Consider the following 18211-nt stretch of genomic DNA (forward strand, 5'->3'; position numbering starts at 1 on the left):
ATTAGTTTTCATTTTATGTGCTTACCATAATAGTGTTTATTTTAAGTTTACATGATTCCATTAAGAGTCCCAGAACACCGCTGGCTTGTTTTCATCCTTACAGAGGCCTAGGCAACTTAAAAAAAAAATCAATTTACATCATTTAGATTTTTGTTGGCCTTTATTTGAGGGCCGGTCAAATGCTTTTCTTTCTTTTTTTTTTTTTTTTCGGTGTGTGGCTTTAATAAAAATTTTCACTTCCTAATATAGCAACAGGCCCAAATACTTCAAAATGATCCTGGCGATACCTCAGTCAAAAGCCCACTCATCGAATGCAAATCCCCGAGAGAAAGGCTCCGCACACAAAGTAAGATGAACCAGTTACTGCATTGTTTACCACGTTTCACTTGATTCCTCCTGACAACCATTTAAACAATGAATGTTGGGAAATGTCCCTCAGAGAATCAACAACAATGGCAGGGATCAGAGCTTTTATATTTAGCTAATACTATTTTTAAAAGGAGAAAATATTTCTTCCTGAAGGGATTATGGGAAGCCTTATTAAAGACACCTGCAAACAAAACAAGTGACAACAGATCTTTATCATAAATGATAACTGAGTTATCCTTTAGATAAAACTCCTTTCTTGGAGACAATAACATTAGGATTTAACCTTTGCTGTAGATTCAAGAAATCAGCTAATTGGGGCCAGTAGTATTCCACAACGTTAAGTTTACCAAGATGATGTGAGTGGATGATAAAAGACGCCCTTGTCTCTCCGGTTAAACAGAAGTACAATGAGACTAGAATTTTCCCTCCTCACGCTGCTAAGAAATGTTTTATATTGACATCAAGTAGCATCCATCCCTCTCCCTCCATATGTGAGGCAAAACACGTGAGGGATTCTAATTATGATGGCTCACTCTGCTAAGCACATAGTGGGCCAGCCAGCTTCGGAAACTCTTTGCCTAGCTTGCAGTTGCAAAGAAATAGAACCTTTCACAAAATATTCTCGAAGTAATTAACAATCACTGTCAGAACGTGTATGAACAGTCATCTGCATTCTATGAAAACTGTGCAACTGTTTTAGTGACTGCTTCTGGGGGAGAAATAATATAGCTAAACCCAGCAGGGCACATTTTAAAAATAAGTTTGCAAAAGAAACAAAATCAGAGGTCCTTGTTTGATACTCCACCGGCGAGTCTCAGCTTACTTCACCTCGGTAAACAGTGGATGCATTTGCCCATGGGCTATGCTGTTTGTTCATTTGCTGCCTTGCTGTGTAAGGAACAGGAAATTCCTGTAAGAATTTCAAGCCTATGACTGATTTTTCTGACATAGCTAATTTTCCAAATTAAGTAATTTTGGTTCCTTTTATAACAGTGGCTCCAGAGAAGATCTGAAGCATCTGAGCATTGAGAAAAAAAGGGGGGTTAGAGGGACCACAGGATCAAGCCAAAATTGCAGACCCCAACTGTAGTATTTCTATTTACTGGCCTTAAATTCAGTGAATGACTAGAACTACTGTTAAGTTTTCACTTATAAAAAGTCAAAGAGGTTCAAGTTTCATAAAGTGTTACCAACAGCAGCTGAGATTTTGGAATATGTACAGCTTTTAATAGATGCATTTCCAAAATAAATACTTGGGAAAAAAAGGCACCCCAGCTTGAACCACCGACAAGTAGACAGCATTAAACAACAGGAAAAAACAAAATAAAACTAAACCACATGAGCAACAGCACTGAATAAGGAGATGAGAGATGAGATGACCCAACATTATTCTTTAGAGCCTCAAGTTCACAAACAAAAGAAATGCTTTACAGAAGGTATTTCTGTGGGATTGTTGCTTTTTTTTCAAAGACAGCTTAAGACTTAGAGCAATCAACGTGTGAAAACAAAAAAGACATTTTCTGAGTTGACTTTGATCTTGTACTCAAATTGGCTTAGATATCCTTGCCTGTAAAGGCTTTCTATCTGCAATAACTGCTCTCTATTGTCCTTGCTAATAAAGTATTATTTTCACCTTATTATTACTAATCTTTTCTTTGTAAGTAACCACACCTGGTTTCATAAAAAAAAAAAGTGCTCTAAGTATTTGCCCTTTGTGGTAATACAATGCATAATTTAGTTAATCTAGGCTATCTTTCCGTGAGAGGTGATTGTTTCTATATTATGAAATGTGTTCACAGTAAAGCGAAATCCACGCCAGATACCTAGAGGCAGATAGAGAGCCACTTACCAAGCATGAAGCTACTTCAGACTAACCCTGACACGACTATATAGCCACTCCCACACACGAGGTATTACTCACGCCAACTTAGCCTCTGAATTATAACCGCGCCTTTCTTTTACAAACATTGCCTTTTATTAAGTTAACATTACACATAGCCAGGCCGAGCGCCCCACCCCCACCCCCCATGAAAGGGGCTTGAAAAAATAGGAACTTCGGGTTTCCATTTGAGAACCTGACATTACTCTCAACGTTACCTGGATAAAATCTAAAAATGTCAGCGGCAGCAAATCATCCAAGTGTCCAATGTCTTTGGAGAAACGATTTAAAATTCTTCCTGCAAGAACAGGATATGAAAAATTACTCATTTCCCCAGATAGACCCTTTAAGAGAAACAATTCACAAACAAATCAAAACAATATTTTAAATGCATATGTATTTAATATATTATGCATTCATATGAAATAAGCCAGTGTCAGCGGTTAAGGAAAAGAAAATAGGATGATACCTAAAGAGAAACACAAATATCATCAAATGGCAGTGGGCAGGGAGTTGAAATGTGACCCTGATTTTAAAAGAATTAAGGGGAAAAAAATCTTGTGACTGTATCAGAAAGGGTTGGCAGGTTCTAGAATGTTCCTTACTTTTAAGACCCAATCTAGGACTTCAATCCAAATGCAAAGTAGGTAGATGAATGTACATAAATTGATCCTAATCGTTTCACTAACTCTGCTTTATTTATCAGAATTTCTTTTGCTAAGTGGTGTATTTTTATATAAATGTAATTGTAACCTTTGTAATTTTTTTTCCCCAGCCTGGTTGATTGCACCTCACATTTCTGGGGAAACTTGGGATCCTATCATTTTCCAAGCTGTGAGTTTATCACTTGCAAACAAGGTGTCATTTTCAGATATGCAAAAAGTGTGACAAAAACAGGCTTATTCTTATCTAAGAACACAAGAGGAAATTATGCAAGAAAACAGAAATATTATTTAATGACTGAAGATCGATGCTTAGCATCGACTTTATTTCTCCTGTCAGGTAGAATCCAAGAAAACAATATGTCATAAAGGTGTCAGAAACAGATCAAAACTGGTTTCTAATAAATATCTATTCTTTCAAATGATTTCCTTTAAAAACATGGAAGTTGACTGGGCAAGATGGCTCACGCCTGTAATCCCAGCACTTTGGGAGGCCGAGGCAGGCAGATCACGAGGTCAGGAGTTCGAGACCAGCCTGGCCAACATGGTGGAACCCCGTATCAACTAAAAATACAAAAAATTAGCCGGGCGTGGTGTCGCGAACCTGTAATCCCAGCTAGGGAGGCTGAGGCAGGAGAATCACTTGAACCCAGGAGGTGGAGGATTTGGTGAGCAGAGATTGTGCCACTGCACTCCAGCCTGGGCAACAGAGCAAGACTCTGTCTCAGAAATGAAAACAAAAAAATGGAAGTTATACACACACAGCCTATGTGGATGTAGGCGACCCCTGAGAAGTATGTATGTCTAGGCCTCTGAACTTCTTTTCTCATCAGTGCTTTTGGAAGCCCTGCTTACAGATGAGATGTGCAGCCTCCTATTGTTAAGGGTTTGTCACAGTTGACCTTGTCCTGGGGCCTTCATACCAGGCTGTAAGTGCACACGAGTGGTCAGAGGCTGGGGACAAAGCTGCCAGGGCTAACGCAGCCTCTGCAGTGCTCCCAAGGCGCCCAGCTGGCCAAGAAGCACAGGGTGTGCAAGCTGGAGCTGCACCTCAATTTTCCCATCTCAGGCTTAGGACAAGCAGACTCCAGAAAGCATCACTTAGTGACAACTTTGGCAGGCCCAGTGACAACTTTTCTGAGCCTCTAATAACACCTGCTTTAGAGGATTGTCCTGGGGATTAATGGGCTCATGCCTGTTTTTAAAAAAAAAAAAAAAAAAAAGGTCAGGCACAACGCCAGGTACTTTTTCACGGCTGCTAAAAAACCAGAAACAAAAAGGTGCGATGATGACTACGACCCACAGGTCCCGCAGCATGCCACCGGGGAGGAAGCTCGCGTGTTCTCATGCAGGTCCTGATGCAGGGGCCCTGGGGAGGACTGGAGCCTCATTTCCAACCAGCTCTCAGGGCAGAAGGCTCCTTTTGCCAAACCATGCTAGGCAGGGCGAGAGATCAGCTATTATTTTATCAGCTGTACTTAAGAAACATTAAACTTAGACGAGTATTTTGCCTACAGGTTCTTACGGATTTTATAGTCTTTCTTGTTATTTTTTTCTCACCACAATGAATTAATACCAGATCAAGGAAAATATAAGTTAAAAAATTAAAGACATAATTAAAACACGAATTGTTTCTTAAATGAAAAAGTTAACATTTTAACATAGGCAATATTCAGAAACATTCCAAGTAGTACAGTTCAGTTTTTAAGAAGTTGAAAGCAATATTCAAAAATTTTTTTAAAGGATAGGCCAGGTATGGGGCTTACACCTATAATTCCAGCACTTCCGGAGGCAGAGTTGGGAAGATAGCTTGAGCCCAGGAGTTCAAGAGCAGCCTGAGCAACATAGTAAGACCTCATCTCTACTAAAATACAAAAAGTTAGCTGGGCCTGGTGGCTAATTTTGTAGCCACCTGCAATCCCAGCTACTCAGGAGGCTGAGGCAGAGAACTGCTTCAACCCGGGAGGCAGAGGTTGCAATGAGCCAAGATCACACCATTGCTCTCCAGCTTAGGCAACAGTGAGACTCCATAAAAAAAAAAAAAAAAAAAAATTCTTCCTTCTATGTCGATAACCTATAAGATAACCTTGTCATATTCACATACACGACTGTTGCCCTTTTCACGTCCCTTCTCTACTTCCAGAAGTTAAGGAACAGCTCCTTTCTACTCACAGGCATTAAATGGGGGCACCGGCAATCTTTACACAGGGGATTGCTGTCTGCTTTGTCCCGCGCACTTGCCCCGGTGCCTAGACCCATGTTTAGTGTATATATTGGTTTTATTTTATTTTTTTAAGGGAGAGGGTCCTGCCTGCTCTTGCCCAGGATGGAGTGCAATGTAGTGCAAGCCCTTCCGCTACAAATATTAAGTGGCCTGCTTGCAAATTTCCAGGACCTAGTTGCAATGCTTCATTATTGTATTCAGTCTTTCTGGCATGTCACCCTTGCCATTGTCTTTGCACTGCTGTTGAGCCGATTTATTTGTTTGCGTTCCTTCAAAGGGCATTTGAAATACACAGTTACAGACTGAGTTTGGGTACAGCAACAGAAGCCGACATGATGGCATGAAAGCATCACAGAAAGCAAAGAAGCCCAACATTTCAGAAAAGGAAGAGAGCAGGCGAGGCGATGGCGGACCCCAGGTGCTGGGTTGGGGTTCAGGGTGAGGAGGGAACCTGACAGAGAAGGGACAAGGGATGGAAGGACATGGAGGAGACACAGACCACAGGACGGGTGGAGAGCAAGCAAGGAGAACAGACAGGTAAGAAGCACGGCAGAACAGACAGGACAGGAAACAGATCACAGGCAGAGATACTCAGGATCTCACAGGTAATCAGAAGTGGAGGAAAAGTTCTGGCCTGGCCATGGCCTCGCCTTATTTAATTCCTCTGCAGCTAGGAACTCCTCCCAGACCATAAAGGTAAAGTCATGTAAGAGATATTTTATTTACATGGTAGACTTAAAAGGGTGCATCTGGCTGAGTTCAGTGGCTCGTGCCTGTAATCCCAGTGCTTTGGGGAGCCAAGGCGAGAGGCTTGCTTGAGCTCAGGAGTTTGAGGCTGCAGTGAGCTGTGATAGAACCGTTGCTCTCCAGCCTGGGCAAAAGCAAGCAGGACCCTCTCCCTTAAAACAAATAAAATAAAATAAAAGGTACACACTAACCCAGACCATTTTCTCCTTCCTTCCTTCCTTGCTTTTCTTTCTTCCCTCTGTCCCTCCCTCTCTTTCTTATGTTTCTTCGTTTCTTTCTTTTTCATTCTTGTTGCCCCATTTCACTGCAGCCTCCACCTCCTGGGTTCAAGCAATTCTCCTGCCTCAGCCTCCCGAGTAGCTAGGATTACAGGCATGCGCTACCACGCCCAGCTAATTTTGTATTTTTAGTACACACGGGGTTTCTCCATGTTGGTCAGGCTGGTCTCAAATTTCTGACCTCAGGTGATCCGCCTGCCTCAGCCTCCCAAAGTACTGCGGTTACAGACGTGAGCCACTGTGCCCGGCCGGCCACTTTCTTAAGGCACCAAATGTGGCACACAAGTCTAGAAGAGTGAACTCAGCAATGTGCTGTGGAAGAAAACTATAGACAAACCCTCCCATAGAAAGACTCTCAATGATCACTTGTTGCTTGTCACAGCAAATATGGGATAAAGCACCTATAGTTGCTTGTCTTTACTCTTCCTGCCCCACCTAAATGCTTACAGGCCAAAGAAAGACAGAACTGTGGTTCCAGGTAGCAGGTCCTGGACATGACTTGTGCTCGCTCCAGTGGCAGCTGTGGGATAAAGGCAGGGAAAAGCCGTTTGATGGGGAAAGCCACAGGCAGGCTCCTGGATGCAGTGGGAGAGTGGTCCCAGGGACAGGGCAGACACCTGACATTCTGAGAATTTTGTGTCTCCTAGGAATTAAGCTAGAATCAGGACTGCAGTAAATCAACTAGGGATTATAGTTACCCTGTAGTGATGGGAAGGGATGCCTCTGTAGAATAATTACGTTGTATTTTCAAAGTGTAGTTGTTTCTTGCCTTTTCATAGAATTACAACATATCTTTGAAAAAGTAGTTTCCAGGTTTTATTACCTGACATGACAAACTAGAGAAAATGAGTTTCAGATGTGTTCTTTCCTTTTCTAATCAGATCCTTCCCATTTGATTGACCCCCAACTGGAAGGTGTTAGGTGAGACTGTCTTCACTAAACGACTCAGAAAAACCCAAATGGCTTCAAGGCAAAAGGCAACCTCATCATCGGTCATCTACATCCGGCTTCGAGTTTTCCTTTCTCCACGTATCAATAATCTCTTACTTTGCACTCACTCCTTCCCTCCTGCTCACCCATCAGGTAAAACATCTATAATCACTCAAAACCTGCTCACTGGAATGAAAATTTTACTTGTCTCATGACTTATTAATGTTTGTTTGATGTCTCTCTGGAGTTTTTTTTTTTTGAGACAAATTCTTACTCTTTCACCCAAGCTGAAGCACTCGAGCGAGATCTCAGGTCACGGCAACCTCCACCTGCCAGGTTCCAGCTATACTCCTGCCTCAGCCTCTCAGGAGGTAGCTGGAACTACAGACACACACCGCCACGCCCAGCTAATTTTTCTATTTTTAGTAGACACAGGGTTTCACCATGTTGGCTGGGCTGGTCTCAAACTCCTGACCCTCAGGTGATCTACCCACCTTGGCCTCCCAAAGTGCTAGGATTACAGGTGTGAGCCACCACACTTGTCCCTCTCTGAGTGTCTTATGATCACACTGGTAGCAGGGTAATTGATACATGTAAGTGAGCACAGCATGTAGAGCGACACGACCCGACTTGAGCACACACACAGGTGGCAGAAATAAGAAAGCATGGACCACGCCCAAGGCAGGCAGCAATCAGGAAGGCACAACAGCAGGTGGGCACCACTAGCTGGTGGGAGTTACCCAGGTGAGGCAGGGTCAGCCCTAGTGGGAGCAGGGCCTGAGAATTTGAAAAGAGGGCCGAGAATGTGTTGATGAAGAATGCAGATTTTGATCAGGTGGAAGGAATGACATCCGTCAGGACTGAGAGGCGGGAAAGAACAAAAGGATAACAAATATTTGCCTAGTTGATGGGAAGAGCATGACCTAAGGTGTGCTAAGATAGGAGACGACTTGGGTGTGGAATAGGAGTGGAAAGGATCAGGTTGTTGAAGGTCTCTGCAGAAAATTCCCTGTACTCATGGTTCTTCAAAGCCATGTTTGCAAGGAGGAAGCATTTAGGAAGGGCGCAAGTGCAGTTAGGAGAGATGGATGTTTTACCCATTCGACTTTGGCTGGAGAAAGAGGTCTGCAGACGATGGCCAAGGAGAGCCACTCAGCTTCTGCCTCTGTGTGCACAGACGGACCCCCCACACGAACTCATCCCAGTGCCTTCCTCACTGACAGCAGGGAGCTGGACAAGATTTTTTTCCTTAGGGTCATCTTGGTTCATTCACTCATGATTGGAGATGTCATCCACTGACGCCAAGCGTGGTGGCTCAAGCCTGTAATCCCAGCACTTGGGGAAACCAAGAGGAGAGGACTGCTTGAGACCGGGAGTTTGAGGATGCAATAAGTTATGATCGCACCACTGCACCCCAGCCTGGGCAAAAGAGCAAAAAAGACCCTCTTTCTTTAAAAAAAAAAAAAAAGGCCAGGAGCTGTGGCTCATGCCTCAGTAATCCCAGCCAGCACTTTGGGAGGTCAAGGTGGGAGGATCATGAAGTCAGGAGATGGATAACATCCTGGCCAATGTGGTAAAAACCTGTCTTTACTAAAAATACAAAAATTAGCTGGGTGTGGTGGTGCATGCCTGTAATCCCAACTACTCGGGAGGCTGAGGCAGGGGAATCACTGGAACCAAGGAGTTGGAAGTTGCAGTGAGCCGAGATTGTGCCATAGCACTCCAGCCTGGTGAAAGAGTGAGACTCTGTCTCAAAGAAAAGGGGCTGGGCACAGTGGCTCATGCCTGTAATCCCAACACTTTGGGAGGTAGAGGCAGGAGGATCATCTGAGCTCAGGAATTTGAGACCAGCCTGGCCAACATGGCAAAACCCCATCTCTACTAAAAATGAAAAAAAAAAAAGGGAGAGAGAAGAAGGCCAGGCTTGGTGGTGTGTGCCTGTAGTCCCAGCTACTCAGGAGGCTGAGGAAGAATTGCCCGAACCTGAGGTGGAAGTTGCAGTGAGCCAAGATCGTGCCGCTGCACTCCAGTGTGGGTGACAGAGTGAGACTTGATCTCAAAATGATAATAATAATATAAAGTTACATCCTAATCCAGACCATTTTCTTAAGAAACCAAATTAGGCACACAAACCTGGAAGAGTGAACTCAGTGCTGTGGTTGAAGCACACCCCACAGAGCAGTAAATTAGTGTTGGAAACCGTGTTTGGCACAGGGTATACATCATCTCAAAACTATGACACAGTTACTGCTGCCATTTTACAGAAGACACAGTGGAGGCTTAGAGGCAATAAGTAATTTATTCCAGGATGCCCGGCTGTCAGGCATCCAGGCTGCGACTCACACCCAGCTCCCGGAAGTTCAGAAATGGGTGCTCATGTCAACGCCTCCATGACATCAAGCTACTTTACTAGACACATTTGCAAGTTCTACTAAATGACTACTAATAAAAGTGAACCAATAAATTTCCAGGCAGGGCTGACACAAATGACAATGGCCAAAGCAGCCGCTGACAGCCCAGGCCCCTTCTGATTGGCTACTGCCTGCCGTACTGGATGGTCAACACCTTGACTATCGCTCCTGCTTAGAAGAGTTTCAGGAATTCTCTCTTGGCTAATCATAATTAAAGTAAAACATTTAAAACAACTCCACCTCAAGATTAAATTACGCAAGTTACAGAGGGCCATAACTTGTAACAAGTAAGCAAATGAATGAAGGAATGAGGGCATGCCATCTAATAAAAGGCAGAATTGATTAGGAAAGTCCAGGGGCTCCAGTTCCACCTCATTCCAGGCCTTAACACATTGTATGACCCAGGGCAAAGCCAAATCACTCATTGCTAGGAAGTACTGTAGGGGATTATCCTTGATGCCGTTGAAAACACCTGATAAACTGTCTTGGGAAACCATTTTGCTACAGCAGCTATGCATGCTTTGCTATAGAAAGTGATCATCATTTTACATTTGCTAAGTGTTAAAAAGAAAAAGTTAAGAAGACAGACCAGGCCATTTCCTTTGTTACTTGTTACCCATGGATCTCAAGGATATACCAGGGAGGAGTGAACCTGGCCCAACCTCATGTAGCATCAGGGAGGCACAGACCCCTGGAGAGCAACAGTAGAAGGATTTCGAGGACGGCTGCTCTCCAACACTGCATGGCCAACAAATGCCACAGGGTGTTTTTGCTTGGAAATGCACATGTGTGCAGTTTGCATACGGTTTCAGGGGATTCCTAAACCCAGGAACCACAAGACAGCAGAGCTTTCATTAAGAACCTCTAATTATAAGAGAATAAGAAAACCACCAATCTCTTAACCTCTTCTGCTACAGGAATGCACCACTTTAATCCCTAAGACAGACTTTTTACTGGTCCAGTATCCCGTCACTATTGTTCACAGCTAAATGCTCATGGAATATCGCCAAAAGAATGAGTAATGGAGGGGTAAAAACAAGGGCCTAGAAATATCCAGCAGTCTCCAAGAATGTGTTCCCACAGAGAGGGTGGCAGCAACGCCTATTTATAAAGCACTCACCTAGACAAGAAATTTCCACTTCCACAAAGGAAAGTATCAGATTCAATAACTCAGATTACCTTGAATGCAAATTATCATTCAGTGGGCAAAATCGGCTCTATCTCTGATCTACATACACGTAAATGTAATACTCGAAAATAGGACAGCAAAACATTTGGTGTGAGAACATGACTGAACTTGAAGACAATGGGCCCTCCCACTACCCACCCTATGTAAAGCACCCAAAGGTGTGCTGGAAACGGACCAACCAACACCCAAATCTGATCGCTAGTTCTATCCTCGGCTCATCATTTTAATATCTGGGAACCACCAACAGATGATACACCAAACTAGCTATGCTGTGTTAGATAAAAATGCATGAATTTCTGTTGGAATATCTACACACACACAGACACACACACACACACACACGTACACCATTAAGGAGAAAAAAAATTATCCACTGAATTTCTTTAAAAATTCAGATAAAATTTGAAGAACTAGAAATACTACTATAATTCTTATAATTCTACATATATTATCAGTTATAAAAAGTTGAAAATACACATTACCTCTTAGTCAAACCATCATCTTCATCTTAGGGGGAATCTTCACCTATCGAAATGCCCCGAAAGCCTCTGCAGTACCATTCCTGCTCCTCTTCACACCATGGTGTTCACCAGTCATTTAGTTTCTAAACCCAGGAGCCAGCTTTTCCCTAATTCTCGTTGCTCTTGACTTTCCCTGCAGCATCTAACACTGTTAATTATCATCTTTTCGAAAATATTCATGGATGCTGGCTTCGGGGATATAAATTTATTTTGTTTTATTTGAGACAGAGTCTCTCTCTGTCACTCAGGCTGGAGTGCAGTAGCATGATCTTGGCTCACTGCAACCTCTGGCTCCTAGGTTCTAGCGGCCTCAGCCTCCCAAGTAGCTGGAGTTACAGATGCGTGCCACCATGTCCAGCTAATTTTTGTATTTTTAGAGAAGAGGTTTCCCTATGTTGGCCAGGCTGATCTCGAACTCTTGGCTTCAAGTGATCCACCTGCCTCAGCCTCCCAAAGTGCTGGGATTATAGGTGTGAGCCACCGCGCCTGGCCTGATTTTCTTTCTTTTAATATCTGTCTCTTTCCACGCCTGCTACCCTGCCCATCTGCTAACTATAAGTGGTGCCCCCTTATATCTGGAGGCCCCACCTCTCAGAACTCTATCTCCCCCATGGCGATCTCATGCCCTCACGGTGCTATTCTCCAAGGACAGCAATGCCCAAACCAGATCGTGTAATCGCTGACTTTCTCCTACCGTACTCTTCCTGTGCCATGCATCCTGCTGGCTGACCTCTCCCTGAGACATGGGAATGTCTAACATGTTTCGATTGTGAACTGAGAAAAACCTCAATCACTGTCACTGAACATGTTTAACACAGTCCAATCAATAACTTCGGAGAATTTCAACATGCAAAAAAGTGTTACAAACTTATGCTATAAGTTTGAGTTGCCAAAACATTTTTTATAGTCTAAGAAAAGGGTAAAATCCAGATTCTGTCTGAATTTTTGATCCTCAGGGATCTTCTGTGAGCTCTGGGCAGCCACAGAAGTTGGCCTTGGTAGTAGCAGGGAGTCCTGAGGGCTGAGCTGACCTCCCCAGCCCCATGCATGTTCCTACATCAAATAACTTAATCAGAACACAAACTGTTCTTAGATTTCTATGGAGGTAATTAAATAATTCGATGCCAATTAATCACAGTCAAATAAGAGTCTGTCAGAGAAGAACTCTATACACACTGGAGTCTATTTAATGGTCAAATACTTGGCAGGATCCTAGTTAAACAATGATTCATTAAACCTCCTGTGCTTCACAATGGCCAGGCTAAACTCAACGTGAAAGAATCGAAACTCTTTTGTTCTCCCATAAAAAGACATCAAATCTTTGTGCGTGATATTCTTTTCTCCATCACTTAGCAGCCTGCTCAGTTGCATGACTGAGAATGTGTTCAGCTGCTCCTGGGCACAGGGCATCTGCAAGTCCTTGTCAGCTCTGAACACCATAGCTGTGCCACTCTTTTCTTCCCAGCTGAAAAAGTAAAGAGCTGGACAGCTGACCACACCTACTTAAAATATTTATTCATTTTGTGCAGGGAAAAATCACAGACTCAGAACCTTCCTTCTACCCTAAAGGAGAGGCAAGCTGTGGCCATTTCCCTAGAAGCAGACAATTAATCACTTTAAAAACCCTTGATCCGCACAAGTTGTCAACCCAGCAAAAATCTGTTCAACATTTTTGGTTCCCTGAACCTACCTTATCAACTTGGTTCCTTTAAATTAAAATGTCCCTTTTTAACACAACTCCCCATGAAAACCTACAGATCCATTTTAAGTTTGGCTGATAATTCCCAAAGACTTTTAACCATGGTTCTCAGAAGGACTCTATTACCTCCCTGGAAGTTCATTTCTTCCTATGGCAAAAGAATCAAGGAAAACGACCTAGCTCTGTATTTCTGGGTGTTTTGCCTACACTAGCAACATAAGCATCTCCATAGTTTCACGAATGCTGTCATTTTTTAAAAGCATGCTTTTTGCACTTCATTGTGGATTCGAATCTGAATTAGAGATCACGAAGTTGGCTGAACATGGGTTCTTTGGGTTTAGATTGCAGATACTGTTAACAATTGCATTTACTTCTCATTAAAGAAGGACTCCTAGCCAGTTTGTTAAATGCATTCAAAAGTAAATTTCAAAAAGCAAATATTGTGTAATTATTAAAGTATTATTTTACATATTCATTAAAATTGAATAACCCAGACTGGTGCTTATTTTTACCTGGCACAAATTTATTGGATAATTGCCAATCATATTGAAGCATACATGTAGCTAAAGCAATAAATACAGTGATATTTCTGATACATTCATTTTTAAAGAAAATTATCCCTTTGTTTGTCTTTATATATTATTTTTTCAGATGAATTGCAATACAATGGACATGTTGTGGATATTCCGAATGCTCCTGTGGCGTAGTACTGATTCTGGACTAAGGTTGTAGGCTATTTGATGATATTCAATTTTGCCAATATTATTTCCTGCTATCATATGAAAAATAAGTTAAACAAAAATTTATAATGTAAATAAATAAAATTGATGGTGTTTCTCTTATTTAGGGAAAAATATGTACTAAAAAACATTTGTAGAAGGAGAAAAATGTTTCATGAAAGAAATTTTTTGAAGATGATCTATATATCAGCTTCCTTCCCAAACTAAATTTATTGTAATAGAGCAAAGCTAAATAGTATATGATACTGCTTTCACGAGAAAGTTAAGAATCTTAAAATAAAACAGGCCAGGCACAGTGGCTCACACCTGTAATCCCAGGGCTTGTGATGTCAAGACAGGCGGATCACCTGAGGTCAGGAGTTTGAGATCAGCCTGGCCAACATGGTGAAACCCTGTCTCTACTAAAAATACAAAAATTAACTCACAGTGGTGGCACAGGCCAATAATCCCAGCTACTCAAGAGGCTGAGGCAGGAGAATCACTTGAACCTGGGAAGTGGAGGGTTGCATTAAGCTGAGATCACACTATTGCATTCCAGCCTAGGCGACAAGAGCGAAATTCCATCTCAAAAAAAAAAAAAGAAAAGAAAGAAACTTAACAGAAAGCGTAGTGGCAAAATGTATTTTAACTTTGCTCATACCTTGAACAGTAGGAAATAAAGACTGAATTTTATTGGGTCTTGTTGGATAATCAATATTAAATTCATATGCAGAAGATGGTAACAGTGAAGGTAGGGTATACTGTATATTCATTATTTTTAAGAGATATACACACTCTGAACCAAAAACTGCTAAGCCTTAAAACAGAAGCAAAACATAAAGCATTAAATCAGTGACTTTAATTATGAATATTCAATCTCTTTTTTGATCCCTGCCATAAAACCCACGTTTTGTTTTCTACTGCTCGACAGTATACAATGATTACCGCAATGTGTGTATTTATTTCTCAGCTACACTATGATACAAAATGACTTTTAGGGGAAAAGTCACACTGAGTCTGTATATAAACATACTGCGGCAAAACAAATTTTTCTGCAAATATAAGCAGTTTTACAGTCTATCAAAGTGGTGCCAGAAAGCAGATTTATTCGCATTAAGTGCTGACAGGAACGAAACCTTTCTGTAGTAAATAAAGCACATTGTAACCCAATCGTCAAATCAATAAAGTCATTAAAAATACACTGTTCTTCAAGGAAATGGTGCGTTTAAGGGGGAAAAGAAAAATCTTTGGTTGTGATGGAGAATGTATCTCCAAACACAGCTGACAATTACCGACCTAAACTAACTCTTCCCCCATGTGTCTACAAAGACGCATCTTTGGGTCCCTTATCTTTTCTCATGTGTATTTAGCCATGTAAACTGCTATACAGCATTTCTGGCTTCCCCACAGGCATCCGATAAATACAAAAAGAAAATACGCCCTGGTTTTTTTCTTCTTCTTTTTCTAGGCCCCAAACTGGCAGAATATTATCACTTTTGTAGGCTTTTGCAAATCTGCGCAGCGGTGTTGCGCAGAAATGTACTAGATTATAATATCCATTTATCTAAACTGCCAGCATGTAACAAAATTCAGGTGGGGCGCATGCCACCTAAATTAATTTAGTACTTGAAAAAAGACTTCTTATGCCAAGCCTGTCAAAAGGCAAACAGGAAAGGAGTTAAGAAACTGTAAATAAATCTAAACACAGTTTGCGTTTGATCTAATTTTCAAGTGTAGGATTAAAAAAAGAGGAAGCATGCCAGGGAAAGGCAACAAGAGGAGACGTGCAGCAAAGAAACCTGCACAGGCTCCATCACACGGGCAGCCTGTTTTCAGGGAAGAGTTGCCCGGCTGGGTGCGGTGGCTCGCGCCTGTAATCCCAGCACTTTTGGATGTGGAGAAGGAGTTGGGCAGAACACCTGAGGTCAGGAGTTTGAGACCAGCCTGGCCAACATGGTAAATCCTTGTCTCTCCTAAATATACAAAAAATTATATAGGCATGGTAGTGCATGCCTGTATTACCAGCTATTCTGGAGACTGAGGCAGGAGAATCACCTGAACCTTAGAGGCAGAGGCTGCAGTGAGCCGAGATTGTACCACTGCATTCCAGCCTGGGCAATAGAGCGAGACTCTGTCTCCAAAAAAAAAAACTTGCCCAAAGATGTCAGGCAACCTGGCACTCCTCACAACTAGCAACCCAAAGCCACCTTGTAGGGTTTACTGACTTTGGGAAATAGAGAAAGTCACTAACTTATACCCAGGAGCATGGCTACTATCATAAAATCAGAAAATAGCAAGCATGGGCAGAAATGCGAAGGAATTAGAATTCTTTTATATAGTTGGGGGGATCATAAAGATGGTGTAGGTGCAATGAAAAAAAAATAATATGACACGTCCCCAAATTATGAAACATAGAATTACTGCATGATCCAGCAATTCTACCTCTAGATATAAAAGACCCAACAGAAGAGACAGAGTCCCACTGCGTTGCCCAGGCTGGAGTGCAGTGGCGGGATCTCGGCTCACTGCAACCTCCACTTCCTAGGTTCAAGTGATTCTCCTGCCTCAGCCTCCCAAGCAGCTGGAATTACAGGCATGCACTACTATGGCCAGCTAATTTTTGTATTTTTAGCAGAGACAGGCTTTCACCATGCTGGCCAAGTTGGTCTCGAACTCCTGGCTTCAAGTGATCTGCCCACCTTGGCTTCCCAAAGTGCTGGGATTACAGGTGTGAGCCATCATGCCTGCCCCTCCCATTTAATTTTAAATCATTTCTAGATTACTTATAATGCCTAAATACAACATAAATCCTATGTATTTATTATACATTATTTTTTGTTGTTGCATTATTATTTTTTATTAGATTTTTTCCCCAAAATATTTTCCATTCACAGTTGTTTGAATCTGAGCATGTGGAATCCACAGATACAGAGGCTGGTTGACTGTATAAACATACAATGGAATATTATTTGGCTTTAAAATGGGAGGAGATTCTGGGCCATGCTACAACATAGATGAACCATAAGGACATTGCACTAAATGAAATAAGCCTGTCAGAAAAGGAAAAAGGCTGTTTAATTCCACTTATGTCTAGTATGTAGAACAGTCAAACTCAGAGACAGAAGTAGAATGGTGAATGCCAGGGGCTGCAGGGAAGGTGTGGTTGAGGGCTTGTGTTTAATGGATCCTGGGATTCAGTTCAGGAGATGGAGCATGGTGGCAGCCGCACAACGATGCAAATGCACTTAACGTCACCAAACTGTATCGAGTGCTTAAAATGATTAAGATGGCAAATTATATGTTATGTGTACTTTATTAGAATTTTCAAACCTTTTTATTTTTGAGACAGAGTCTCACTCTGTTGCCCAGGCTGGAATGCAGTGGCATGATCTCGGCTCATGGCAACATCCGCCTCCCAGGTTCTAGCGATTCTCCTGCCTCAGCCTCTGCAGTGGCTGGGATTACAGGTGCCTGCCCCCACGTCCAGCTAATTTTTATATTTTCAGTATAGACAGGGTTTCACCACATCGGCCAGGCTGGTTTCAAACTCCTGGCCTCAAGTGATCTAACTCTCAAAATGGTAGGATTACAGGTGTGAGCCACTGCGCCTGGCCCCTAAAATCATTTTCTAAAAACAACTTTATAGCCAGCCTTCTCTCAGAATCCATTCTATCCATCACATGCATCCATTCCTGGAGACACCATCAGAGTGTTCAGTTCTACATGGACACTCAGCACCCAATTTTCCCAGGTCACAGAGGAAGTACCTGCTGTGACAGCCCCTCTATCACCAACTGGTGAGAGAGATGAAAAAGTAACAGGAGACCAGAGTCCCCTCCCACCCCAACAAAGGAGAACTCTCCTTATAGATAAAGAGAGCAAAGTGAAGAAGAACAACAGTGACACTGGAGGGGAGGAATGCAGAAGGAAGAGCCCGCCTGCGCTGGCAGAGAGGGGCGCTGAAGGGACACAAGAGCCACCTTATGCCGAGAAGAAGCAAAGGAGCCTGAAGAGGATGTGGTTAAGCACTTTACTCGGCAAAGCATGGGGTGACCGTTAGGAAACACCATAGCAAGTGAACTTCCTGAAAAAGATTTTACACATTCAATATTCTTGACCCCCTTCTTCCTGCCCATGCCCTAACATCTTCAAACCACATTCAGATTAAGATGTAAATGATGAATATGAATAAAATGCCACCCTACTGGGTGATATGGCTAAGTCAACACAATGATATTCATTCACTAAAGCCTTCTATGCTCTACAATTTCAAGAGGAGCCCATCAGAAGCTGATTGTTCCTAGGTCAGTCACCAATGCACAGATACATGAATAATGGTCTTTTAGAGGCAGTAACCATCCTAGCCCTCTGTGAGCTTATACACACTAAAAACAGAAGGCTAGCCAGGCATGGTGGCTCGCACCCATAATCCCAGCACTTTGGGAAGCCAAGGCGGGTGGATCACGAGGTCCGGAGTTCAAGACCAGCCTGACCAACATGGTGAAACCTGTCTCTACTAAAAAAACAAAAAGTTAGTCGGGTGTGGCATTGTGTGCCTGTAGTCCCAGCTACTCAGGAGGCTG

The 18211-nt window shown here is 42.5% G+C and overlaps 1 protein-coding gene across 7 annotated transcripts in view; it reads right to left on the reverse strand.

Annotated features, from left to right (window-relative positions):
* ABCC4 (ATP binding cassette subfamily C member 4 (PEL blood group)) overlaps nt 1-18211 on the reverse strand; it is a 291898-nt gene that overhangs the window by 90791 nt on the left and 182896 nt on the right. For all 7 annotated transcript variants that reach the window (XR_008475284.2, XM_017969971.4, XM_054242433.2 and 4 more), the window contains one exon: nt 2467-2546. Coding sequence is in view for 6 of the 7 variants with exons in the window: in XM_017969971.4 (XP_017825460.1) it covers nt 2467-2546 (80 nt within the window). In the remaining variant the exon portion in view is untranslated. The remainder of the gene's footprint in view (nt 1-2466; nt 2547-18211) is intronic.

Source organism: Callithrix jacchus, chromosome 1 (assembly GCF_049354715.1).
Source record: "Callithrix jacchus isolate 240 chromosome 1, calJac240_pri, whole genome shotgun sequence".
Lineage (NCBI taxonomy): Eukaryota > Metazoa > Chordata > Mammalia > Primates > Cebidae > Callithrix > Callithrix jacchus.